The sequence below is a fragment of the Mauremys reevesii genome, linkage group 4 (genome assembly GCF_016161935.1).
Source record: "Mauremys reevesii isolate NIE-2019 linkage group 4, ASM1616193v1, whole genome shotgun sequence".
Lineage (NCBI taxonomy): Eukaryota > Metazoa > Chordata > Testudines > Geoemydidae > Mauremys > Mauremys reevesii.
Window position 1 is genome coordinate 66,619,919 of NC_052626.1, and position 22,274 is coordinate 66,642,192.

The following is a 22,274-nucleotide window of genomic DNA, read 5'->3' on the forward strand; positions in this document are numbered from 1 at the left end:
GTATATCCAAACTCTTCAAATCCCAAGGCTTTTCTGAACCAGGGCCGCCCAGAGGGGGGGGGGGCAAGAGGGGCAATTTGCCCCAGGCCCCGCGTCCCGCAGGGGCCCCGACGAGTGTTTTCCGGGGCCCCTGGAGTGTTTCCCGTCTTCCCGGGGCAGGTCCACCGGAGCCCGGGACGAGTGGACCTGCCGCAGGCATGACTGCGGAGGGGGCGCTCGTCCCGGGCTCCGGTCAACCTGCCGCAGGCATGCCTGCAGGAGCTCAACCGGAGCCAAATGCCGCCCCCCAGGGAAAGGGCCGCCCCACGCGCCTGCTTGGCGTGCTGGGGTCTAGAGCCGCCCCTGAGCGGGGGCCCCCCGCCGCCGAAGACCCCGGGCCCCCGGAATTCTCTGGGCGGCCCTGTTCTGAACTAAAGCTAGCCACAGCCTATTGGCATGGACGGCTTAACCCCCTTTAAAATGAAAATGTTCTTTAAAATAATTCATTCAAAAGAAGAACATAAGAAAACATCACAGCTTACAAAACAGGTGACACGGGCCTGCTAGGAACGTTGCTAGTGGAGCCAGGCAAAGTTAAGGTTCCCATGAATAGCTTAGCTGTGCATAACCATGCAGTCCAGTGCCTGTTAGGTGGAATATAATTTTTGGACTTCTACAAGAGTTTTTTTTTTAATTAAAGGAAATGTTGTTGTAAGGTATTTTCCAAAGTAATTTGTGAGACTTCTGCTCATCCATCTCTCTTGTTTAACACAGGCTTTTGGAGTTTGTCCGGAGTTTTTGTCTGTTTGTTTTTTGCACCCGGGAATTGATTACAGGGCCTAGGCTTTGAGAGGCCAAGAGGTCGATGATGTATTTTTTTTATTTCAAAATTCAGAAAAATTAAATTCCAATGAAAGGGCTCCTGGAAATGTCACTGCTGGGAAGAGTACTGTAAGTGGCCTATTTTTATTCCTGTTTGCTTTGCAGACCCACAGCAGCCCTGACAGACAGAGCTGGATTCTAGTCTGATTCTTGGAGCATCAGCTAAACTGTCAACTAAATTTGGACTTTGGCAGTCGTAATTACAGGTAGTGATGTCAGAGGCAGAAATAACACAGCTGCACTTTCAGATCCCGGGGGGGAGTTTCTAGAGCTGACAGTTAGAAAAATCATCCTTTTCACTGATAAATTGAGCATATTTGCTTTGGACTCATTGAAAGATTGCTCCCCACGATGTCCACTTTGTAGTTACTTTTCTGTCTATAACTAGAGTGAAAGAAAAATACATTTGTCATTACATAATATTGGCACTTGAGCACGTCAGGTTCTGCAGATTTACATTACGTATATTTTTTAATTTAAGTTGCTAACTTTGGTTGTGAGTAAAAGCTTCCCAACGTGATCCTACTTCAGGGTGTCTGAGGCTGCAGAGATAGAATCAGTAGCTTTATGATAGGCATGGACTACACCATTGATCTCATTATGGTAACTAGAGGGACATGCTGTCAAGCCTACGGCCAAGATTTACAAAAGTGACACATGGTTTGGGTGCTTCCATTTCTGGGTGCCCAAAATGAGACACTTTAGAGGGGCCTGATTTTCCAAAAGTGCCGACCACCCACACTCCGAAAAATCAGGACCCTTTAAAAGGCACCCAAAACTAGAGGCTCGCAAAATTATTAGTCAGTTTTGAACATTTTCATTCCTTCCTTAATATGCCGATAAAGAACGTAGGTCAGATCCACAATATTTCAGCTCCTAACATCTATGGAAATCAGTGTGGTTGCTCGCTCGCTCTCATACCACTTCAGCAAATTCTCACAGCTCTTATAGTCATTAGTGCTCTGCTTTGAATCTGTAACAGAACTGCCATTGCCACACACCTACTGCTTCAATAGTAATTCTCTCTTCGGGACTCCCAATGGTGTTCAGGGACCCCAGCCTCAATACAAGTCTTGCCTTCATACCTTGCCTGGGAAACAATGGCCTGCTTTTAAAAGCAGAATACGCCTGGGCTTGAATCTCCACCTGATTAAATCCCTGTCTGAGAGTGTGGAATGAAAACTGAGGCCAGGTGACTCCTAGGGTTTGGGATTTCACAGCCAATGTTCTACTGAGCCCTTCTAAAAACTAGAGATGGTTGCAAACAGAAATGTGGGGTTTGATTCATCCTCTGTTCCACCCTGAGCTTAGGAAAATTCAGATCCCAGCTTCACAACTGTGGCCTGTCTCTGTACTGGAGCCTGCAGCAGAGACTTTGCTAAGGACATGGTCTGAATCCACCTGCCCTGAATATTCTGTTTGGGGTGCTGAGATGATGGGGATTCTCTTGTCCTAACAAGAGGATAGCCAGGAAGTTACTACTAGTCACAATCACAACATGCTTTCTGGGAAGTGAGAGAACGTGCAGCCATTTCATAAGGCAGGAGAAAGCATGCGTGAACAACACCTTAAAGACTACTAGCATTTTTCGTTGGTAACTGTTGAAAATGCCCATGACCTGTAGGTGGCAGTATTTGCTCTGCTGTTCAGTTCACTAGGGAAACATTTTTACATAGTGCCTTGCCTAAAGTATTTTATTAAAGCTAATGTTAAAATTATATAATACACAGGCTGAGAAAAGTGTGTCTGTACATCTGGGTATAGTGCTTGGATTGTCCACAAATAGAAAGGGGTTTTGTTTTTTTTATGTCATATGGTACATAAAGTACCAAATCAGCAATAACCCAAATTTCAGTGAATAGATCTTAGAATACAGTTTAGATATTAGCATCCATGTGTTCGGGTACATCACTCATGAAAAGTTGTACAGAGTTTTTACAAACCACACAGCCAGTACAGCTGAAATGCCGGCATCTCTGGGTGAAATGCAGCAAAGCTCAACCCAGCTTCCTTGTTGAGGCTCCACTGCCTTTGCGTGATCCTGGGCTGATTCAAGGGGCTGCTTTTGTCCAAGTTTCACTTTGAGCTCTTGGGTGTGTTTCACTCTTCTCATGAAAGTGACGTGTGGAGCTCACCCCATGTGGACCAGAATAAACTAAGGATTGGCATGGACCACTGTGAACAGAAACTGCCCATTTCCCAGGGCTCTGCTTAGGCAACTGTCAGGGTGAGATGCGGAGGAAGGGGATGAACTCTGGAAATTAAAGCTCCACAAGACTCCAAAGCAACGTTTATCTATTTTATTACAAAACCAAAACCAACCAGCTGCCTTTCACTCTAATGAACAATGCTGTCATCAGAATCCCACTGTGGGAGACAATACCAAATTTACTTCACTGGTGATCAGTGAACAAGGAAGTATCTTCCCCCTCCAACAGGACCAGTGCTGGATGTAGACTTACTCTGTAGGGCCCTTGGCCTCCTCTTCTTTGTCCTGGCTGTTTTCACCACTCACTCAGAACAGCCATGAACATATTCAGAAGGATTCACAAAGGTGGGTGAGACATGCACAAAGTTCTGCTTTCGTGTACACCGGTGTGACCGATGGACTTCAGTGCCGTAAATGAGAACAGCATTTGGCCTGCTCCTGCTGGTAAAGGATGTGCTCGGCTCTACCTCCCAACAGACAGGGTGGCACTCAGTTCTCTGGTGGGAACTGTAGCGCTGCTGCAGGAGGACTTGCTGCTAACATTTCTAGTTTTAGTTCTGGGAGAACTGTCAGAGAGCTGCAGCCACTGTGCAGTTTTGATATGGACAACTGAATGACTGATCTATGCCACAGGGCCAGGATAGTCTGTGTGACTGTCCAACACACAAAAAGCTAGACTATTTATGCTGTAATTATGGTCCAGCAGCACAGAATCACTCGGAGCCTCATGCACAAACAGTAATGTGAGGCACAAGCCATGGGAGAAACTGCTCGGGACCCTATGTAAACCCAGTAACTCCTTCTCCAGCAGGAATGGAAGGGGAAGGCAGTGTACTGCTCGATTCCCATTCCATCAGCAGACCCAGGCTGGAAGGCAATCCCCTGGCAGATTTCACCTAGGACCCAACAGGTTCTGAGGCTGGCCCTACAAGCAGACAATAGCTTGGCTTCCTTGAAGAGGCGCCCAGACTATTAACTTGCAGACAGTAGATGTGGTATGTTTCTGAAGCATCCTTTAGAGAGAAGGGAGGCAGGGCGGACAGCAGGACAAAGGTTGCAGAAGGGTTTACATGGCAATAGGCAATGTGAGCTCACTGGCTTAAAGTTTCCAGCAGAAAAGATGCAATGAGTCTTAGAGTGTCAGCCACCATGGCTGGATTTAGGGGGTTTTACTGCCCTGAGCTAACAGGTGGAGACCACCTCTACCAGCCTACTTCTGCTGCTGAAGATTTGCTGCTCTCAGAGACCATATCAGAGAGCCCACCCTGGCATCCAACCTTTTGCTCGTGCTGGCTGTGACTATAAGTGAAAACAGCAGCCAGTGCTTATCATTCCTAAAACTAGTATACAAAGAAAAGGAGTTTTTACAAAGTTGGGTTCATTCTTCACTCCTACAACAGGATTAGTGGAGGAAACTGACATTTCTCATTATACACTAAATCAAATCGTTTCAATGTACACATACCCACCTGCCCCAAAGTATAAAAAGGAAAAGCCAGAAGAGCACATACAATGTATGTAATTTACAATGAGAAGCCGGCAGCGGGTGCTGCTGTTCACTAAAGACAACGGTTCTTCTTTATGGTGGGTTTGTGAGATTTGTGCTTCAGGGAGACACTTGTCATGAGTTTCCTGTTGTTGATTTTTTTAATCCAGACCAAACACTTTAACCCAGCTTCAATCCTGCTCTCATTCAGAAGATCCCATGCTCTGGAATCCAATTAGCAATTTATTTTTGCAGTCGAGCCCTGCCCCCTCTGAATATTTAATTAGCGAACAGTGTGGCGTGAACTTGCTGTGTTGTGATGCAAGTTCAGCACGCACACTGCTGTCACCAAGTGATGTCACAGCAGCACCCTGTGAGTGTGCTACGTCACAACACCATGTCGCAAAGCCACGCAGCCCAGCGTGATGCAAGGCCTCTCTGCCACGATGCAATGCTGCTGAGATGCAATGCTGCAATGTTCTGGGGTCACCCTACAACAGCCTGGCACGATGTCTGGCACTAGGAGCAGTATCCATTTCAAGACACTTCAAGGGTATTGCACGTATAGTTTTGCCACTGTCCAAATAAGGACTAGTTTCAAACCCAGAGCACACGAACACTGTACATAATGGTGCCTGTCTACCAATTCTCATTAGTCTGAGAGTAGATTATACATTGCGTGTGTACAGGTGAGAGGTGAGAAATCCCATTCACCACATTATATGCAATAACACAGCAGCCCCGTTGCGAGCAAAACAGCCAAAGTACATGGATAACAATGTCACCAGAGAGCTGCTCCCCCTACTGCAGCAGAATGCAGACAGCAGGTGGTAGAGAGTTGCCAGTTTCGGTTGGATGAATTCCTGGAGGTTTCATCACATGACAATCTTTAATTAAAGATAAATCTTTTAATTCCTGGAGACTCCAGGACAATCCTGGAGGGTTGGCAACCCTAGTTTAGATAGAGAATATGTGTGTAAGAAAGTGGAGTACAAAGGTTGCAGTCCAAATCCAAGTGGCAGGAGAGTGTGACGTGTCTGACATCTGAGAGCTGGCTGTAAATAATGCCCCCCCCCAACGTGCACATGGTCAAACAGGCTAAAGATGCACAAAGCAGGAATGTGCTGCTGCTTCCCATCATGTTCCACGTACCCCTCGCTGTCTAATGCACAGACCTGGCTGATTTTGTCCCTCCACAGATTTCACAAGTGTGTCTAACTGAGAAGAAAAAGACACTAACTTTGGCCAAGGCACTACCAGCTGAAACGGTCACTGTGATCTCTGAACGCAGCAGCCTGTTCAAGCTGGGCCATTGCCACGGCTTTCATAGTGTGCGTCATTACGGCTTGCACTAGAGACATCAGAACACAGAGATTCCTGGGAGGTGGGAACTGTGATAGATCAGACTACTGCATGGGAAGATAGTCACACACAGCAAGCACGGGAACCCATGGCACGAGCAGCTATTGTTCAGGTTGTAATGAACAACGCCTTCCTAATGAGCCTGGGCTAAAATGACAGAGATGAAACTAGACTCCTAGAGACAGGCCTCTTGCTGTATCTTTCTCTGTTGACATATGTGTTCTCATCTCTCCCCTGTAGCACTAAGCAGGCTGCAGGGGGCTTCAGGAGCATAGCAGAGCTACATCATGCTTTCTCCTTTGTATTATTCTAATATATGAATAGAGGATATTTCTATGATTACTTTGTGATACATGAAGATGCAGGACTTCTGTGCCTTCCCTGTACTCCACTGGCACTACTGGGGCCTATACTGAGCCTCCCTACTGTTGGTACTCCTCCTTGTGCTCTTGGTGCCACTAGATTTCCAAGATATGGCATCTGCTCTGCATGTCTTCCTTGTCTGGATGGCAACAGGTTTGTTGTTCACCACTACCCAATCTGCAGCTGCTTCTGGAGCTATCTTTGTGCCTTCCGTGGTTCAGGTTTGAACTTCGCACCCATTCCTGCTTGTTTATCTGCGGTTCGTTGATGGAAAGAAGCGCTGCTTTCCCAAAGGCCCAATCCCGCACACTGCAGCAGGCCCTCAACTCCAGTGGCAGACGGGTGTATTCAGTAACTCCCAAGAAGCATCTGGCCTACTGCACGACTGAGACCCCTAGTGCACATCTGTGAGCACAAGCTGTGGCAATACACTTGCTTTTATGCACACGGAGGTGCTAGAGAGATAGCGAAAGAGTGCACAATTTGTGGCCAGAGGATGGATCGGTTGCAGACATCACTGCATTACTGGATTCCAGAAGTCAAGGTGTCCCTTTAACCCTAACAGCCTATGAAATTGAGGGGAGGGACCAAACAGTGACTCCAACCCCTGTACAAGACAACTGTACAATTTACATATATATTTATATACAGTATATAAAAATCTCTTTCTTCTCGAGTCCCCATGAACTCAGAAACTTAAGTTGTCAGTAGCTGTCCAAATGGTATTTTTTTAAGTCATGCTCTCATTCCCCCTCCCCCAAAGTATTAGATAATGGCATTAAAAGAAAACAAAAAAACAAACCAATCATTAAAAAAAGTGCAAACGTTCTGGGTGCCACTTCTGCTACGCTGGATGTTGCCAATGCCACACGGCAGTAGGGTGTCCATCTGTCCATCCTTCGGGTGGCCTTCTGTCTTCTATTCATGTCTGCTCCTAGACCAGGCGTCCTACTGAAGGTGGTGGGTCAGGAAGAATATTGGTTGAGGGAGGTGAGAGAGGAAAACCAAAATTAAAACCAAACTTGCAGCCAGCCAGTGTAAGCGTGCTGTACAGCCTCTCTGTGACAGAACAAGGCTTCTGGAGAGCAACCATTTCATAGTAAGCTGCAAGGCTGACAAGGACTAGGACTTAAACAATAGCCTTGTGGTAGAGGCAGCATTGGATGAGTCACACATACAGCCTTAGGCATGGATGTATTTTTAAACACAAACCATGGCTACTCATTCCCTCCTGGGGAATGGGTGAATGGTCTGGGCAAAACCCTACACCCTCTCTTCTACCGAAGGCCCAATCTTGTCCCCATTAAAGAGCAGAACTCCTACTGATTCTGGAGAGAGTCGGATGGAGCTCTCACTGCACTACCAGTGTGAATCATCTCGAAGGGTGGCCAGCTGGGTTCCTACCCCATCAAGCAGGCAGGTCTGCGAAGAATTCAATCACAAGTCAAAGCAGCCTTTCCCCAACCCTCCAGCAGCAGGACCCAGAAACCTCTCTGCTAACCCCTTGTAGCAGCATTCCTGGACAACATGCTCCAAAGCCCACTATGCTGCTAAAGCCCCGGCTCCAAAGCTCATGCTGGGGTTTTAGGAAACCCAGCAAACTTGGGGTGTGGATTCACTGGAAGTTGAGGGATGTTAATACTTGAAAATCCCCAGAGCTCTTAAGATCTGGGGGAGCCACAGCAGTGAGGGAGCAATGGGGTTGCTTAGCCGGTTGTATTGAGGTTTGCATCCACTGCTGTTATGAAAAGCCTGAGGCTACAAACTGCTGCCACATGGTTCCAGTAGTAACCCTTCTGAGATTAGAAATCCCACACAGAGTAGCACAAAGCAAGGCCGAGAGCTACTGGAAGCAAAGCTGCAAGTTTCACTAATGCACTGGCCTTCACTTCACTGGAAATGAGCGAGAGACAATGTATCCTTGTACTTTAATGGAGTTACACATTTTTCCCTGCAGTACATCTCCTCTGTCTGTTAGCCAAGACAGACATACAGATGGTGTTCACATTACTGGCCCTTGGTAGCCCACTGGACCAGATTGTGGCTGGCCCTTGCATGGATACAGAAAAAATTTATAGCAGGAAGGAAGCAGAACTCTCCTATAATGGTGGCTAAATAGCCATGTTCCACATATACAACATGAAGCTCAGGGAGGACTGAAAATTGCCATTTTTACCTGAAGGCAAAGGGGAATGTTCCTGCAAAGTCTGAACTAAATTAATTTGATACTCTGAGCTATAGTTCATTAGAAAACTGCTCTGGTTTGAAATTTTGACTTGCCTAATGCTTTGTCAAATACAGGATCTAGTCTAAAATAAAATAGTTAAAATGTTTTAACAAAAATTCTTCTGTCAATTGATCGATGTTCTAAGGGCTACAGTTACATGGGAAGTATTAAGATACAAGAGTCAAGATAACACCACATAAAAAATGCAATTATCCATGGGTGAGAGTTACAGGTTGTTCCATTATTTTCATAGATTCTGCGATTTTAAAGCCAGAAGGGACCATTTCATCCCCTACTTAGACCTCCTGTATATCACAGGCCATTATATATCACCCAGTACCCCGTATTGAGCCCAATAAGTTGGCTAAAGAATGTCTTCCCAAAAGGCACCCAATTCTTGACTTGAAGACATCAAGAGCCAGAGAATCTACCATTTCCCTTGGTAGTTTGTTCCAAGGGTTAATCCCCCTCATTGTTCAAAATCTGAGCCTAATTTTTGAGTTTGTCTGGCTTCAGCTTCCACCCATTGGTTCTTGTTATGCTTTTCTCCACTTGATTAAAGAGCCCTTTAGTACTCACTATTTTTGCCCCGTGAAAGTACCTGTACACTGTAATCAAGTCACCTCTGAATCTTTTTGCAAAGCTAAACAGAGAGCACTCTAAGTCTCTCATTGGAAGGCATTTTCTCCAGCCCTCAAATCATTTTTGTGGCTCTTTTCTACAACCTCTCCATTTTTTCACCATCCTTTTTTAAATGTTGTGCAGTATTTCAGTCTTGGTCTCACCAATGCTGCAAACAAAGGTAAAATCACCTCCATATCGCTAATCACTACTCCCCTGTTTATACATGTAAGGATCACGTTAGCCCTTTTTTGTCACAGTTTATGTTGAGTTGTTTATTCTCTCTGATCCCTAAATCCTTTTCAGGGTGAGTGCCTTCCAGTGAACAGTTCCCCATTCTGTAGCTATGGCCTACATTCCTTGTTACTAGAAGTATGATCTTGCAGATGTATTAAAAAGAATTTTGTTTGAATGGGCCCAGCTTCCTAAGCAATCCAGATTGCTCTGTATGACTGTCCTGTCCTCATCATTATTGGCCACTCTGCCAATCTTTATTTAAATCAAAAGCGATTTACTTCCAGGTCATTGATAAATGTTGAATAGCATCAGTCCTACTGATCCTTATGGAACCCCACTAGAAACAGCTCTAGTCCACATTAACAGATCTCAGAAAGTAGTCAGTTAGGTAGCTCTTAATCCATCTACCCAGTTACCTTTACCAACCAAATTTGTGAGAAATTTGCATTTCTTAATTCTTTAAAAGAATCATGTGCTTGTTTGTTATGTGGGCAACACAAGATTTACCGTGTCCTTCAATGGGCTTTTGAAATGCAGTATGTGGCATTTGGAAATTTTAAATATATTTGAATAGGAAGCACCGCAGAGTAAGGCCTGAAGTAAAATCAAGGTTCTTTAATAACCTACTTTATAAGCAGTGGATATTATTACCCTGTTTGGAAAACTGACGTTCAAGTTAAAAAATTACCCAAACTCTCACATGTTGACTGGGAGGGTGAGGAATGAAACTCTCAGTCCCCTGATTCCAAATTCCATGCCTTAGCTACGCTCAGTCTGTCAGCTCGTTGGACAGATGCGAGGCAAGAAAATGGGGAGGGACCCATGAATTTTGAGGTATGTGCGTGCTACAGAAGAAAAAGGAAACAAAAATAAGAGATAAAATACTTACTGAAGGGGTTAATGCCTTGTCTTTTTCCATGGGGGAAACTGCTAGCACTACCTGCAAAATCCAAGAACATTATTTGCTTAGTACTGTGAGCAGTTTTTGATTCTTCTGAATTTTGGGGATAATTTTAGGAAAAAGCAATGATTGCTCTGCTAATGACAATGAAGGACGATTGCTGACTGCAGCTGGGTGCAGTAATATAGGCAGGTTCTGTGCAAAACTCCCTTATACTTACACACACCTATCCCCACCAGTGCATCTCAGTCCTGGCCTGCATCATCTCTTAGAGTTAAACTGGATTAAAATGTAGATGTTAAAAGTCTAAGATCTTGGATTGTGATGTGGGAATCTCATGAAATCCAAAGGTTCAGTTTGGGTAAGAATTAAACTTCTCTGCCTGCTCCTGAGCAGGGGCAAGAGGAATAAGAACTGAAAGATATTTAGTGGTATGAGGTTCCTGAGACTTCTTCCTACTACCGGAAAACCGGACAGAAGAAAAATACTTAGGTTTCTCTAAAGGCCACTAAGAGGAATGGACAGTTTTATAAGGTGCTCAGAGAGACTGGATGGTCCAAACTTATCTGAATGTCTGGTGTATACAAAGTTAGGCCAAAATGTTCACACTTGGATACCTATATCCATACCCAGGCACCTAGAGAGGAGTGGCCTGATTTTCAAAGGTGCTGAACATTGCAACTCTCAGGGGGAATTCAGTGGGACCTGCAGGAGCACAGCACGCCTGAAAGTGAGCCCATTTCCATATAGGTGCCTACATGTGGCTTTTAGGTGCTGATTTTAGGCACCCATATTTGATAATTTTGGTCACTGTCTGGAAATCTGAGGAAAACCATTCCCACCAGAATCAGCAAGTTAGCTTCCCATTTCCATGCTGGGCTGGAGACAGACACATTCAAGGACTTTGACGTCTATGTGATTTAAACTGGAGGTGCAAAAAACTGTATGCTTTGATTATTTGCACACACACAAATGGATGCCAGCATTTGAAAATCTGGTCCTGACTGTGCAGGAGAAGGATGAGGGGACACTTAGAAAGAAGGAGGGAGGGAGCCACAGGAGATCTGTGGAGACAGAGGCACAAGCAGTAGAATGCAGAAGAGAATGGAGACAGAGAGAGATCGAAGTCAGGGAGATAGTGGAGTTTAAATTAGAACCCACAATACAAACCTGTTGGATTATTTAAATCATTAATAAGAGGAACTGAATAAATGTGTCAAAGGGGTAGCCCTGTTAGTCTGGATCTGTAAAAGCAGCAAAGAGTCCTGTGGCACCTTATAGACTAACAGACGTTTTGGAGCATGAGCTTTCGTGGGTGAATACCCACTTGCATCCGACAAAGTGGGTATTCACCCATGAAAGCTCATGCTCCAATACGTCTGTTAGTCTATAAGGTGCCACAGGACTCTTTGCTGCTTTTGAATAAATGTGGTAAGTTATTTAAAGCCCCTCAGAACGCCAGTTTCGTGCCAGCCACCTGTCCTAGCAAGGTCAGAGAAGTTCTAGCTAACCTATTTCATTGCCTGTGGGTCAGGGTGTAGAAGAAGAAAAAAAAAAAAAAAAAGCACAGCTCTGTTGTCAAAAGGTAGATTCTTCCATAGCTAACTGGGACTCTACTCAGGATCCTGGCAATAAAAATTCAGGATCTCTATGAGCTTCTCCTTCTTTTAGCTTAGACACACATACATCTGCATCTGAAGAAGCGGTTTCTTTTTTTTTTAACCCACAAAAGCTTATGTCCAACTAAATCTGTTAGTCTTTAAGGTGCCACCAGACTCCTTGTTGTTTTTATACAGCTCTGGGTGTCACCAACAGGCTGACGCCTCCTGCAGAGGCCTCCAGAGGGTATTGCTCAGCACTGCTTGAAACCACAATTAACTGCAGTGGGTTTGGCTCTCTGAAGTGCTATCTTTTTTCCTCTGAATATTTTGGGTGTCCTACAGAAGCAAGCACCCTTCCTATGCCTCTCATCATCAAACACATGAATTTAAAGCATTGTCATACACCTGCTTACCCCTGAACTCTCACTAGTGGAAATCACACAACAGAATAGCTTTTCAGACCCACCAAGGCACTGTTCATTCTATAATCTAGTAAGGCACCTTGTGCACCCCAAAGCAACGCCTCCACCATTGCATCTGAGTCTGATGAGCAAGAACACAGAAGCCAAGCCTGCTCTCCCATGGCAGTTTGACCTTCCGTGGGAATTTCAAAAATTTCTCTGCAAGTCTGTGTTATTGCGACTGTACTGTTTGAATATGGTTGAAAACAAACTGAAGGCTACACTTCAGTAACTCTCAAAGGTTTTATTTCCCCTCCTGATCTTAAACAGGTAAGTGTTTTTACAGAGATTGTTTACTCCTCCTCTTAGGTCAGGCAGAATTTGCACATGAACAAGGAGATGCTAGAGAACGCCCTTTGCATTCAAACTTGGTATTGCAGAGCCAGACTGCTGATAGTGACATTCATTTAAACCTGCTTATCTTTAAAAAACACAAGTGGGAAAACTCCGGGTAAATTGACACTGAAGACCTAATATGGCAGGCAGACAACTCCACTCCTCAGACCCAAGCGATCTTTCTACCGTAAGTGCGTGAGGCAGGGGCAGCTCCGGGCACCAGCACACCAAGCGTGTGCTTGGGGCGGAAAGCCGCGGGGGGCGCTTTTCCAGTCGCCGCAAGGGCGGCAGGCAGGCTGCCTTCAGTGGCATGCCTGCGGAGGGTCCGCTGGCCCTGCAGCTTCGGCGGACCTCCCGCAGGCTGCCGCCGAATTCGCGGGACAGGGGACCTCCCGCAGGCAAGCCGCCGAAGACAGCCTGCCTGCTGTGCTTGGGGTGGCAAAATGCCTAGAGCTGCCCCTGGTGAGAGGCTAGCAGCCCTGAGTACGATCCCGTCTGAGCCCATAGGTATGTACTCAGGGTGGCAAGCTCCTGGTGCCATGGAGGCGACACTTCTAATTTTAGTGGACTAGCTCAATCAGAGCTAGTGTGGGTATGTCTCCTCAAGCTGGGATTTATACTTTCCAGCTCGAGTGCAGACACAGTGGCAGGGAAAGGTGGAGTGGGGCGGGGGGCCAGCTACTGGCTATTTTTGAAGTGGGAAGACTACAAAGGAGAGAGGCAGAGCCAACCTGCCCTTCAATCCTTCAGACTCTTTGCTTCTTTAATTGGTTGTTTAATGCCATCTCTTTAACCACACAGAAGAGAAGAAATGGCAAAGGAAGATTCTGTGTCCCAGGATCCCCCCGCTCTATAATACCCTCCGCGTCACTCTCAAATGTTCAGTATTGTGCCTCCAACCCTTTCACCCCAAAAAACTCCCCCACCCTACTTGTGCATGCCAACAGAATGCTAGGAACCATTAGGAAAGGGATAGATACGTCAGGAAATATCATATTGCCTCTATATAAGTCCATGGTACACCCACATCCTGAATACTGTATTCATATCTGGACGCGTTATCTCAGAAAAAGATATATTGGAATCGGAAAACGTTCAGAAAAGGGCAACAGAAATGATCAGGGGTATGGAACAGCTTCCATATAAGAGATTAAAAAGACTGGGACTTTTCAGCTTGGACAAAGAGACGATTAAGGGAGGGATATGATAGAGGTAAAATCATGACTGGTGTGGAGAAAATAAATAATGAAGTGTTATTTACTCCTTCTCATAACACAAGAACTAGGGGTCACCCAATGAAATTAATAGGTACCAGGCAACAAAACAAAGGAAGTATTTCTTCACACAATGCACAGTCATCCTGTGGAACTCTCTGAAACATTCTAAAGCCAGATAGCACTAATACTGATTTTTCACATTAATCTTAGTGGAAGAAGGTAATAAAATTAAGGAATACAGTTACTATTATTGTATATTATTCCACAGCAAATTATTGGGGAGTAGGGAAAAGCTTCCACTAAACTAGGGAAGCCGGTTGCTTTAGCACTGTGGACCAGTGATGTTACAGGCTTGCATTAATTAAAGTTTGTAATGCACATAAAAGATATAACAGTAATATTAAGGTGCTAACAACCAAATGCAACCATCTAGTGCTAATCTGGTGCAAATGAGTTTTGCATGTAGCATCAAAGACCGGGCTGACTGGGAGAAAGGCATGAGCACATGCACACACATCCCAATGGCTTGGCCCAGGAGCTGTAATTGTAGCCAAGGGGCACGTATGCCCCTAGACAGCATGTTAGACCTACAGAATTTCCTGTGGTGAACCCCACTGGCTGTGCCCCTTCTTTCCCTTAAGCGCCATCACAAAACAAATAATAAAACAACAAGAATTAAGGGTGTTTGCAGGACTGGCTGCTAGATGCGCCCATCTTTTTGCCTGTAAGCTGAGCAGCTCAAACATTCAATGCCATGTCGCTGATTTTGTTTTTAACTCGGCACAGCTGGCTGCCTTGCTGCTCCAGTTCTGAAAGGAAAATGGCTCACCTCCTTCCTTGCTGACTCCCAAGCACCCCTTCAGCTCCTGCAGCGAGATAGACTTGTCCTTGTTGAGGTCGCAGTAGTCGGCGAAGCGTCGAGCACATTTCTTGGGCTTGGCTTTCTTCTTCACGTACCGCTTAAAGGGTTTCATCTCCCGCTTGTTGATGTCACTGCTGCTATTGTTGTCCAGCTGGCTGAAGTACCAATGTACCACCCGCTCCTCCAGTGTGTGGCTGGGATCCGGCTCAGAGAACCTAGAAAACAAAATACACAGGCCCCCAAACCACCGGGATGCTCTTGTTAATGACTAAGTGCCTTTTGCCCAGCCACATCTCTTGCTCTATGACAACCTGTATTGTATTTTGCCTCCTATGACCAGGAGAAGCAGATTCCTGGTCTGGGAGGCTGTTATTTCTAGAGTAGGCTAGGTACCCTGGGTAAATGATCCTCTGTGATCACAGGTTTCAAAACTCCTCCCTCTATAATTAAGTTTCATGGACTAGCACTGGTTTGGGAGAGGCATAAACAGACAAAGAATGGATTTGCGTACCACTGAAAGGTAGCAGATGGACAGCCCTAATGACCGTCATCCTTTCTGTATCCAACGAGCAGGGACAACCCGGGCAGCAGCAATACAAACTTCCCTACCACTTTCTCCCAAGCACTGTGCCTCAGCCTCATCCCAGAGGGATCTCTTCTTGAGTGAGACTACAGTTCAGTCTTCAGGCCCATTTAGTCCTTGGTCTCTCAGCTGAGACTGCCAGCGAAGGGAAAAATTAGTGCCAAGTGTGACAGTGGTTTATATGATGTGGACCCCAATCGCTAGGAACAAGATCCAGCTCTTCGAATTGATTGAATGCAAGATGCATTTATTTATTTGAAAAAAAAAGTCTTTCGACCATTTTGCTGTGTCTGTTTATGTGATCTTGTCTCACGTATTTTATTCACTGCATTTTTTAAAACTGTTTTCACATTGTTTTAAGGCACTATTCAATACTGCAGCGGGCAAACGCCACAAATCCATTAAGAAGGAATAGGCAAACTCCTTTTTCCTTCATTTCAAACTCCAGCATTGCAGGTTTGATGCAACACTAGTGGGTTCACATTCTGCAGAGCGAGGGAGAAAGAAAAACTGTGATGAAAAATCAAGGGGTCAGGACCAGCAGCGTTCAATTTCAAATCATCATTTCACCAGAGAAGAATGGTGGGGAAAATAGCCACTGTTTCTGTGGAGCTATTAAAAAAAAAACCCCAAACAATGTCTTGTGCACCGCATGCTGCCTATCTAACAGCAGCAAATAAACAGTTCTCAATGAGGAGGAAACAAAACGTGTTTGAGGGAATGACGCTATAAAAGCTGAATGGCTTCCAGAGGTGGCCTCCGCTTTCTTTCCTCTGCAAGTGGGGGTAGAGAAGGGGCCAAGACAGATTAAGACTAAACCAGGACAAAGACATTAGGCTCTTTCCCAAGAGTGAAGTAGCTCAGCCAGCCCTCCCCAGAAAGTAGCTGGTAGGCAGTAATTCGATGGCTGCACTGCCGCCTGGTGCTCTGCCTCTGTAAGACGACCTCCAGGAGTGCAGCCCAGATTCCAAGCATGCTGTTTTACTCCACCCCAATGGTGATAGGAAGGTTGGGTGAATTATAAATTCAGATTCCTGTGTGGGTCTCAGGCTCTATGCTTGTGGGTGCAGTATAAATACCTAGGTTCAATCCCATTATAGGTGAAGCCTCTGAACACATTGAAACAAGCCTGGTGATAGTTTTAGAGACTAGTGGTCTCTTCTGTATCAAGGCTCCATTTGAAAAGGGCAAGGATGACATCTTCTCTGTTGCGCAGCTGGGGGGCAGAAAGGGCTGCCATACTTTGGGCCCTCCAGCCTTCTCAGCATCCTTCTACAAAGCAGATACTGTTGTTTAGGTAAGTGAAAAACCAACCACCTCATCAATCTGCACTTTAATTCAGAAAAGTAAGGAGAGGAAGTCTGCAGCATGGCATGGAAGGTTGTGATCAGAGTCTGGGGGAAGATGGTGATCACTGGCAAGCTTCTCAAGCAGCTTTACAAGTGAGAAAAATAGATTTTTGAAGGGAAGGCCCTGCCCCAAGGCCTTGGGAAGCCTGAGATAATAAATACAAACGAACCTTAAAAAACAGGGAGAATAAAATAAACTATAAAACCTATTTTTAAATATTTTATTTGATAATTTCTTTTGCATAATTCACTTCTGGGCTGTTACAAATTCCTCTGTATTAGAATTGATCAGGAAATTTTCAATGAAACAGTTTTTCCTTGGAAAATGCCAATTCCTTGAAACCAAAACTTTTTGAGGGAACATACCAGTTTTCATGTAGCTACCATTGGGAAAAGTTTCTCAGGTCTAAGATGGAGAGAGGACCCCACCCTCCGAATAGCCAACAGCCCAGTAGTCAGGGTACTCACCTGGGATGTAGGAAATCAAGATTCACATCCTTGGTCTGAATCAGGCAGAGTTGGGACCTGAACCTGGGTCTCCCGAATCCCATGGAAGTGCCCTAACCATTGGGCTATTAGCTATTCCAAAACAGGTCTTTTGGCTTTCTGTCTCTTTTTACATTAAAAAACTTCAAAAGGTCTTGATTTAGTCCTGATACCCTCATAAACCTCATGCTCATGTACCAGTCTCCCAATCTTTGTGTCATCCAGAAACGTTATCAGAAATTATTTTACATTTGCTTCAGACCACTGCCTATTTTTGCTCAAACTTAAAAAAATAGAAGTGGGGTGGCAGTGACAGCCTATTTGGGCAGGCAGCAAGCACTGGGAAATTTCAGCCTGAAAGATGAAAGTGTTGTAAAGTTATGAGAAAGCAGAAAAGGGTGTTAGAATAGAAACTGTTATGCAAGCTTAGTTGGAGTGATTCTGGCTGCAATAGTTATAATATAGGTGGTGATGGCCACAAAGTAAATGCAATTTGTCTCACAGCTTTGATCACCTCAGCTGACATTAAAAAAATAAACAAACAGACCCACCATATTTTTCTTCTTTCCTCTCAGATGTGTCCTGCCTGGTCAGAGAAGTGCAAACTTAACATTTATTATGGGCACAGTGGCAAGGTTTTGGTCCAGTATCTCATAAACCAAACATGTCACAAATTGTCAAGGCTAATAACGAGTGTTTTAGCCTTTTTGAGAGTTAGGAACACCTCTTTCTACTGTGACAAACATTTAGTTTCTAGCACTGGTGAGAAGTTGGACCTTGTAGATAAAATATTAGAGAGAATAAAAGAACAATTTGAGGTCATTTTTAGAAATTTCTGAACTGTACTAGAATTCTCCCCCTCACCTCCACCCCAGGAGGACTGTACAGTGGGACTTGCAGCACTAACTCTGCAGACTCAGAGATCCAAAATAAAAATTGTACCAATACATTATTTATTTCAAAGTCTCTGATTCCTAAGATGCTTTTTCTGCAAGATATATGGCACCAGAATGGTGTGGTACAATAGAAAAGCAGGACACGCCCTTTGGAGATGGCCTGGTGCATGTGGAAGTTTACGTCAGAGGAGTTTCTTGCATTTAATTATGGCTGCAGGCATGCAAAATATTTGGGTGGTGGAGCAATCTGCCTCACTTGGAGTGGGCTGTTGAATGGTTTCTTTTTCTCCTCGCGCTCTGGCTGTTGACACTGTAGCTTGAAATAAATCAACATGAAGATTGTGAAAAGCAAGATAGTGAAGGATGCTGCCAGAAAGGGCCCCATTAAAAGGTTAGAAATACACAACGCTTTGAGGACTTAGGAAGTAAGCATTCAAGGTTTTTAGAAAGGTAGTTGGTCCTTATGGACATCTCTCCTCCCTACAATACTACTTTGTGGACAAATTTATTTGCAAGAGTGCTGACTGAGAAATCCAAAAGGGATGCTAAATAAATATGATATATTCTCAAGGGCTTTCCTTTACCCACATCCACTGTTTTTGTACCATGCAAATTTCCCCAAATTGGCATTTGGAGTGCTAGGAAGGGAACAATGTGTTTCCACATTAGCATATTTAAACTTGTACTACTGTACAAACATTTGTCATTCTGTTTGTATGCATTCGGATATGCCAGGCATATTGGTACCTGATGGACTGTACAGTATTCAGTTCATAGGCTCTCGGCCACCACGGTGATTTGGCGGACTTTAACTAGATATTGATGCACAACTACCAATAATGAGAATAACTGGGCATAAGGTGAAACCCTCAGAAACAAATATTTATGTCAGGCAATTAGAGACCATTCTGCTCCCTTCAGTATCTTCAAAGACGAAAGTCGGGGACATTTGCACATTGACCCTCCAACATCAAACACATGCATGGCTCTCACTTTCTCTGGAGCAATAGGGTATGCCAACGTGACTGCCCTAAATAAAACATACACATACATGCATGTCTGTCCTGCATACCTCTAAATACTTCAACGTGCACTTTCTGCTGGCATTAAACACTTCAGTGTTATCCAGCAGACCGTACATAAACCAGAATAATAATCCTTTGCCTTTTGATACCAGTCAGCTCTGTGTTCTTGGGGAACCAGGGCGCAGAATCCAGCCTGTCTGACTCATGAAAGGTACCCCCCCACACACACACCAGCCTCTGCTTAAACCAAAACCCATTAGAGAAAAGGCTTGCAGAGAGCAATGAAGGGTGGATGGGAGACACACCTAGACCCCTCCTGACAAGGGTGACAAGATTAAGACATCACCATTAGCATACAAAATGAAGAGCAGAGACAACTCCCCTAGCTTCATCTGCATGGGGGATGGGACAGGGAGACATCTCAATTTGCATACAGAATGGATAACAGAGAACCACACTAAACTCTGGGACCAGAAAAAGAAGGGAAGCACTGCATCATGAGAATCTCTGCTCCAGATGCTAATAAACCTATGCCTGCACATACCCAGCTCAACAATTATCAGACCAATTCTAGTAATGAATCCTTGACTGATATCCAACATACTGAAGCAGACTAGTTGCACTGTGAGCTCCCTGGAAGAAAACACCACCCATAGCCAAGAGTGATCAGCTCCTATTGTCTAGCCTAAAGAAAATCCTTGAGTCATCAGCTTACCTATAAACAAATCTAGTGCTCTTCCTTGAACCATTGTTGTTTCTCTACAAAAATCCCTACTCACTCTCCAGTCAGTGTTCGGATGCTTAGATCCAAACTATGCATCAATTCCACTGGGACTCCATATTCTCCTGACTGATCGTGCTGGGGACTCTGCTCGTCTCCTGCCCACAGGACCCTGAGCTACCACCGTCACCTGGGAACCCCGACCAGTTCAAGCTTCAGGGAGCGGTGAGATCCCCTTCTCTTCTCTCTCTCTCTGTTTTCCTTTCTACCTTAGGTATTAACCTTTAATAATGTATGTTATGTTGGCTTAGGCTCTCCTTGTGTAGTTATCACTATTATTCAATAAATAACTTTTATGGTTAAGCTGGTTGCTTCTCTCTCTCTTGCTGAACTTTACTCTTTTGTGTTTTTAGCTTCCCCCATTCACTCTACAGCAACGCTTCTTTTACCTAAGCTAAAGATCCCTGCAGCACCCAAAATACTGTGGGGTTTGCTCATCATAATTGTACTGGCAGTAACCTACTTGATGTGAGAGTGGGGATAGGGATGTGCTGAATCTGGGATGCATAAAGGTAACAGCTTGAAAGTGCTGCTTCCTCCAGCCCAGTGAGACCAAAGACATATAAGGGACCAGCTTGACAGTGCTGATTGACCCGGTCCGCTCTGTTAATGTATGTGTGGGTGTGTTCATCCGGTTCTGGGGCTGGAGAAACCCAGCCCTAGAGAACCAAGGTCTGCATGATAGCTCAGAACACCCCCCTCCCCGCCCTGGAAGAAATGAGCATACCCCAAAGTAACGGGCAATTTTGGTAACACTTTCTATATACAAGACTTCACCAACACCAACATATTAATCCTCACAACATTCCTGTGCAGTAGGACTTTACAGATGGGCAACCAGAGGCATGAAGAAGTTAAATGGCTGCCTGATATCTCTCACACCATCCGTGGAAGAGCTGGAAACAGAACCCCGTGATGCCAACCCCTGCAGCTCTAGGGATTCTTCAACCCGCTCTCTCAGGCCTGGGGAGGTGGGCTACAGTAAGGTCCCTTGTCCCCCTTCCAGAGAGAGAGAGGAGCTAAGAGCAGAATGGCTCATTGTTCATGGGGGGAGGGGGTGGAGCAGAGCTGCTGGGATGTTTCTGCTCCCTCCTCTCCTTCCCCTCCTGTGAGAATGGTGTTGGCTGCTCCTTCTCACCCCTCCCCCACCCAAGAATTCCTCATGTCTCCAAAGGGAAGGGGGAGAACTCTGCTTACCTCCCACAGCAGCTTGATTGGCTGCTCTTCCCCAGGAACTGAGGACATGGGGAAGGCAGTCAATCAGAAGGGTTTTCCCCATAGGTGCTGGAACTAGGGGTGCTGGTGGGGCTGCCACACACCCTAGCTTAAAGTTGTTTCCATTATATACAAGGTTTACAGTTTAGCTCAATGGATCTCAGAACCCCCACTATAAAAATTGTTCCAGCGCCTCTGGGCATAGCTGAAATTTGCAAGAGGGCTGGAGCTTCTGACATCACAGCCAGAGGGCCTCTAGCCCCAGCTGAAATTGCAAGAGTTGGCAACACAAGAATTCTGATTCTCAGTCCCGTTATAGCCACTAGTCCACAGAACCTCCATAAACAGATCTGAATTTTATTAGGCCTCTCTTTATGCACCAGAGGATGAAAGACAAAGTGACTTCCTCCTACTGAGCTCTCATTAAACACTGTAAATGGGATATGCTGACCTTGATGGTAGAACAGTTTTGCAGGGGCAGGTGGTCGGGGTTACAGTGACAGAACAGAGTTTGGGGCTGTGGCATTAGTTCTCCTGTATCCAGCAGAATTAGAATGATCTCGAGTTCAGAGCAAGAAACACCTCCCCACTTGACACATGTCCAGAGATCTGTAGCTGTCTTGTTCACGTTTGAATGCTCTCCAGACTCACCTCCCACCTCCAGCAGGTGCAGCTGAGTTAATGGCCTGTACCATGTCCGTAGTCAGAGCATCTAGTAAGCTGGTAATAAATTCTACTTTCTTCCCTTCTGGGCAGCCTGCAAAACATGAAGAGGAAGAGTATCTTGAGAACCCAGAAAGTCAGTCTGCTACCCTGAATCAACCTCCTTCAATGGGGAGATAGCATAGTCTCTGTATCTGTAAGGTTCAACATGGCACCTTTAATAAGTCTCTAACCAAAGGTAGAAGAATCCTTGAGCAGCTTTTAGCCTCTCACATGTACTCAGCTAATTCCAGCCACCTCCAGATCTGACTGTTTTGCATGAATACTACTGTTCACTTCTTTCCTGGTTGGTGCCCCCAGTTGTCTGCCTTCTTCCTCACGTCACTGGGTGACTCCTCTGGGGTCTAGTAATGGCCTCAGATCACCAGCTTCCCCTGCTGAGCAGAATCAGCATTCACTGCTGATTCCTGGCATGCTCCCAGTAACCCCTGCCAGGAGGGCAGCCTCCCACCAACACAGAGTGCCATTGTCA

At 45.3% G+C, this 22,274-nt stretch overlaps 1 protein-coding gene across 2 annotated transcripts in view; it reads right to left on the reverse strand.

Moving 5' to 3' along the window:
* Positions 1 to 3,146: 3,146 nt before the first annotated feature.
* Positions 3,147 to 22,274, reverse strand: part of SMOC1 (SPARC related modular calcium binding 1) — a 186,017-nt gene continuing 166,889 nt past the window's right edge. For both annotated transcript variants that reach the window (XM_039537550.1, XM_039537548.1), the window contains exons 10-13: positions 21,731 to 21,836; positions 14,712 to 14,959; positions 10,256 to 10,306; positions 3,147 to 7,232 (exon numbers count right to left, since the gene is read on the reverse strand). In XM_039537550.1, the coding sequence (XP_039393484.1) occupies positions 7,216 to 7,232; positions 10,256 to 10,306; positions 14,712 to 14,959; positions 21,731 to 21,836 (422 nt within the window). In that variant the 3' untranslated portion in view covers positions 3,147 to 7,215. The remainder of the gene's footprint in view (positions 7,233 to 10,255; positions 10,307 to 14,711; positions 14,960 to 21,730; positions 21,837 to 22,274) is intronic.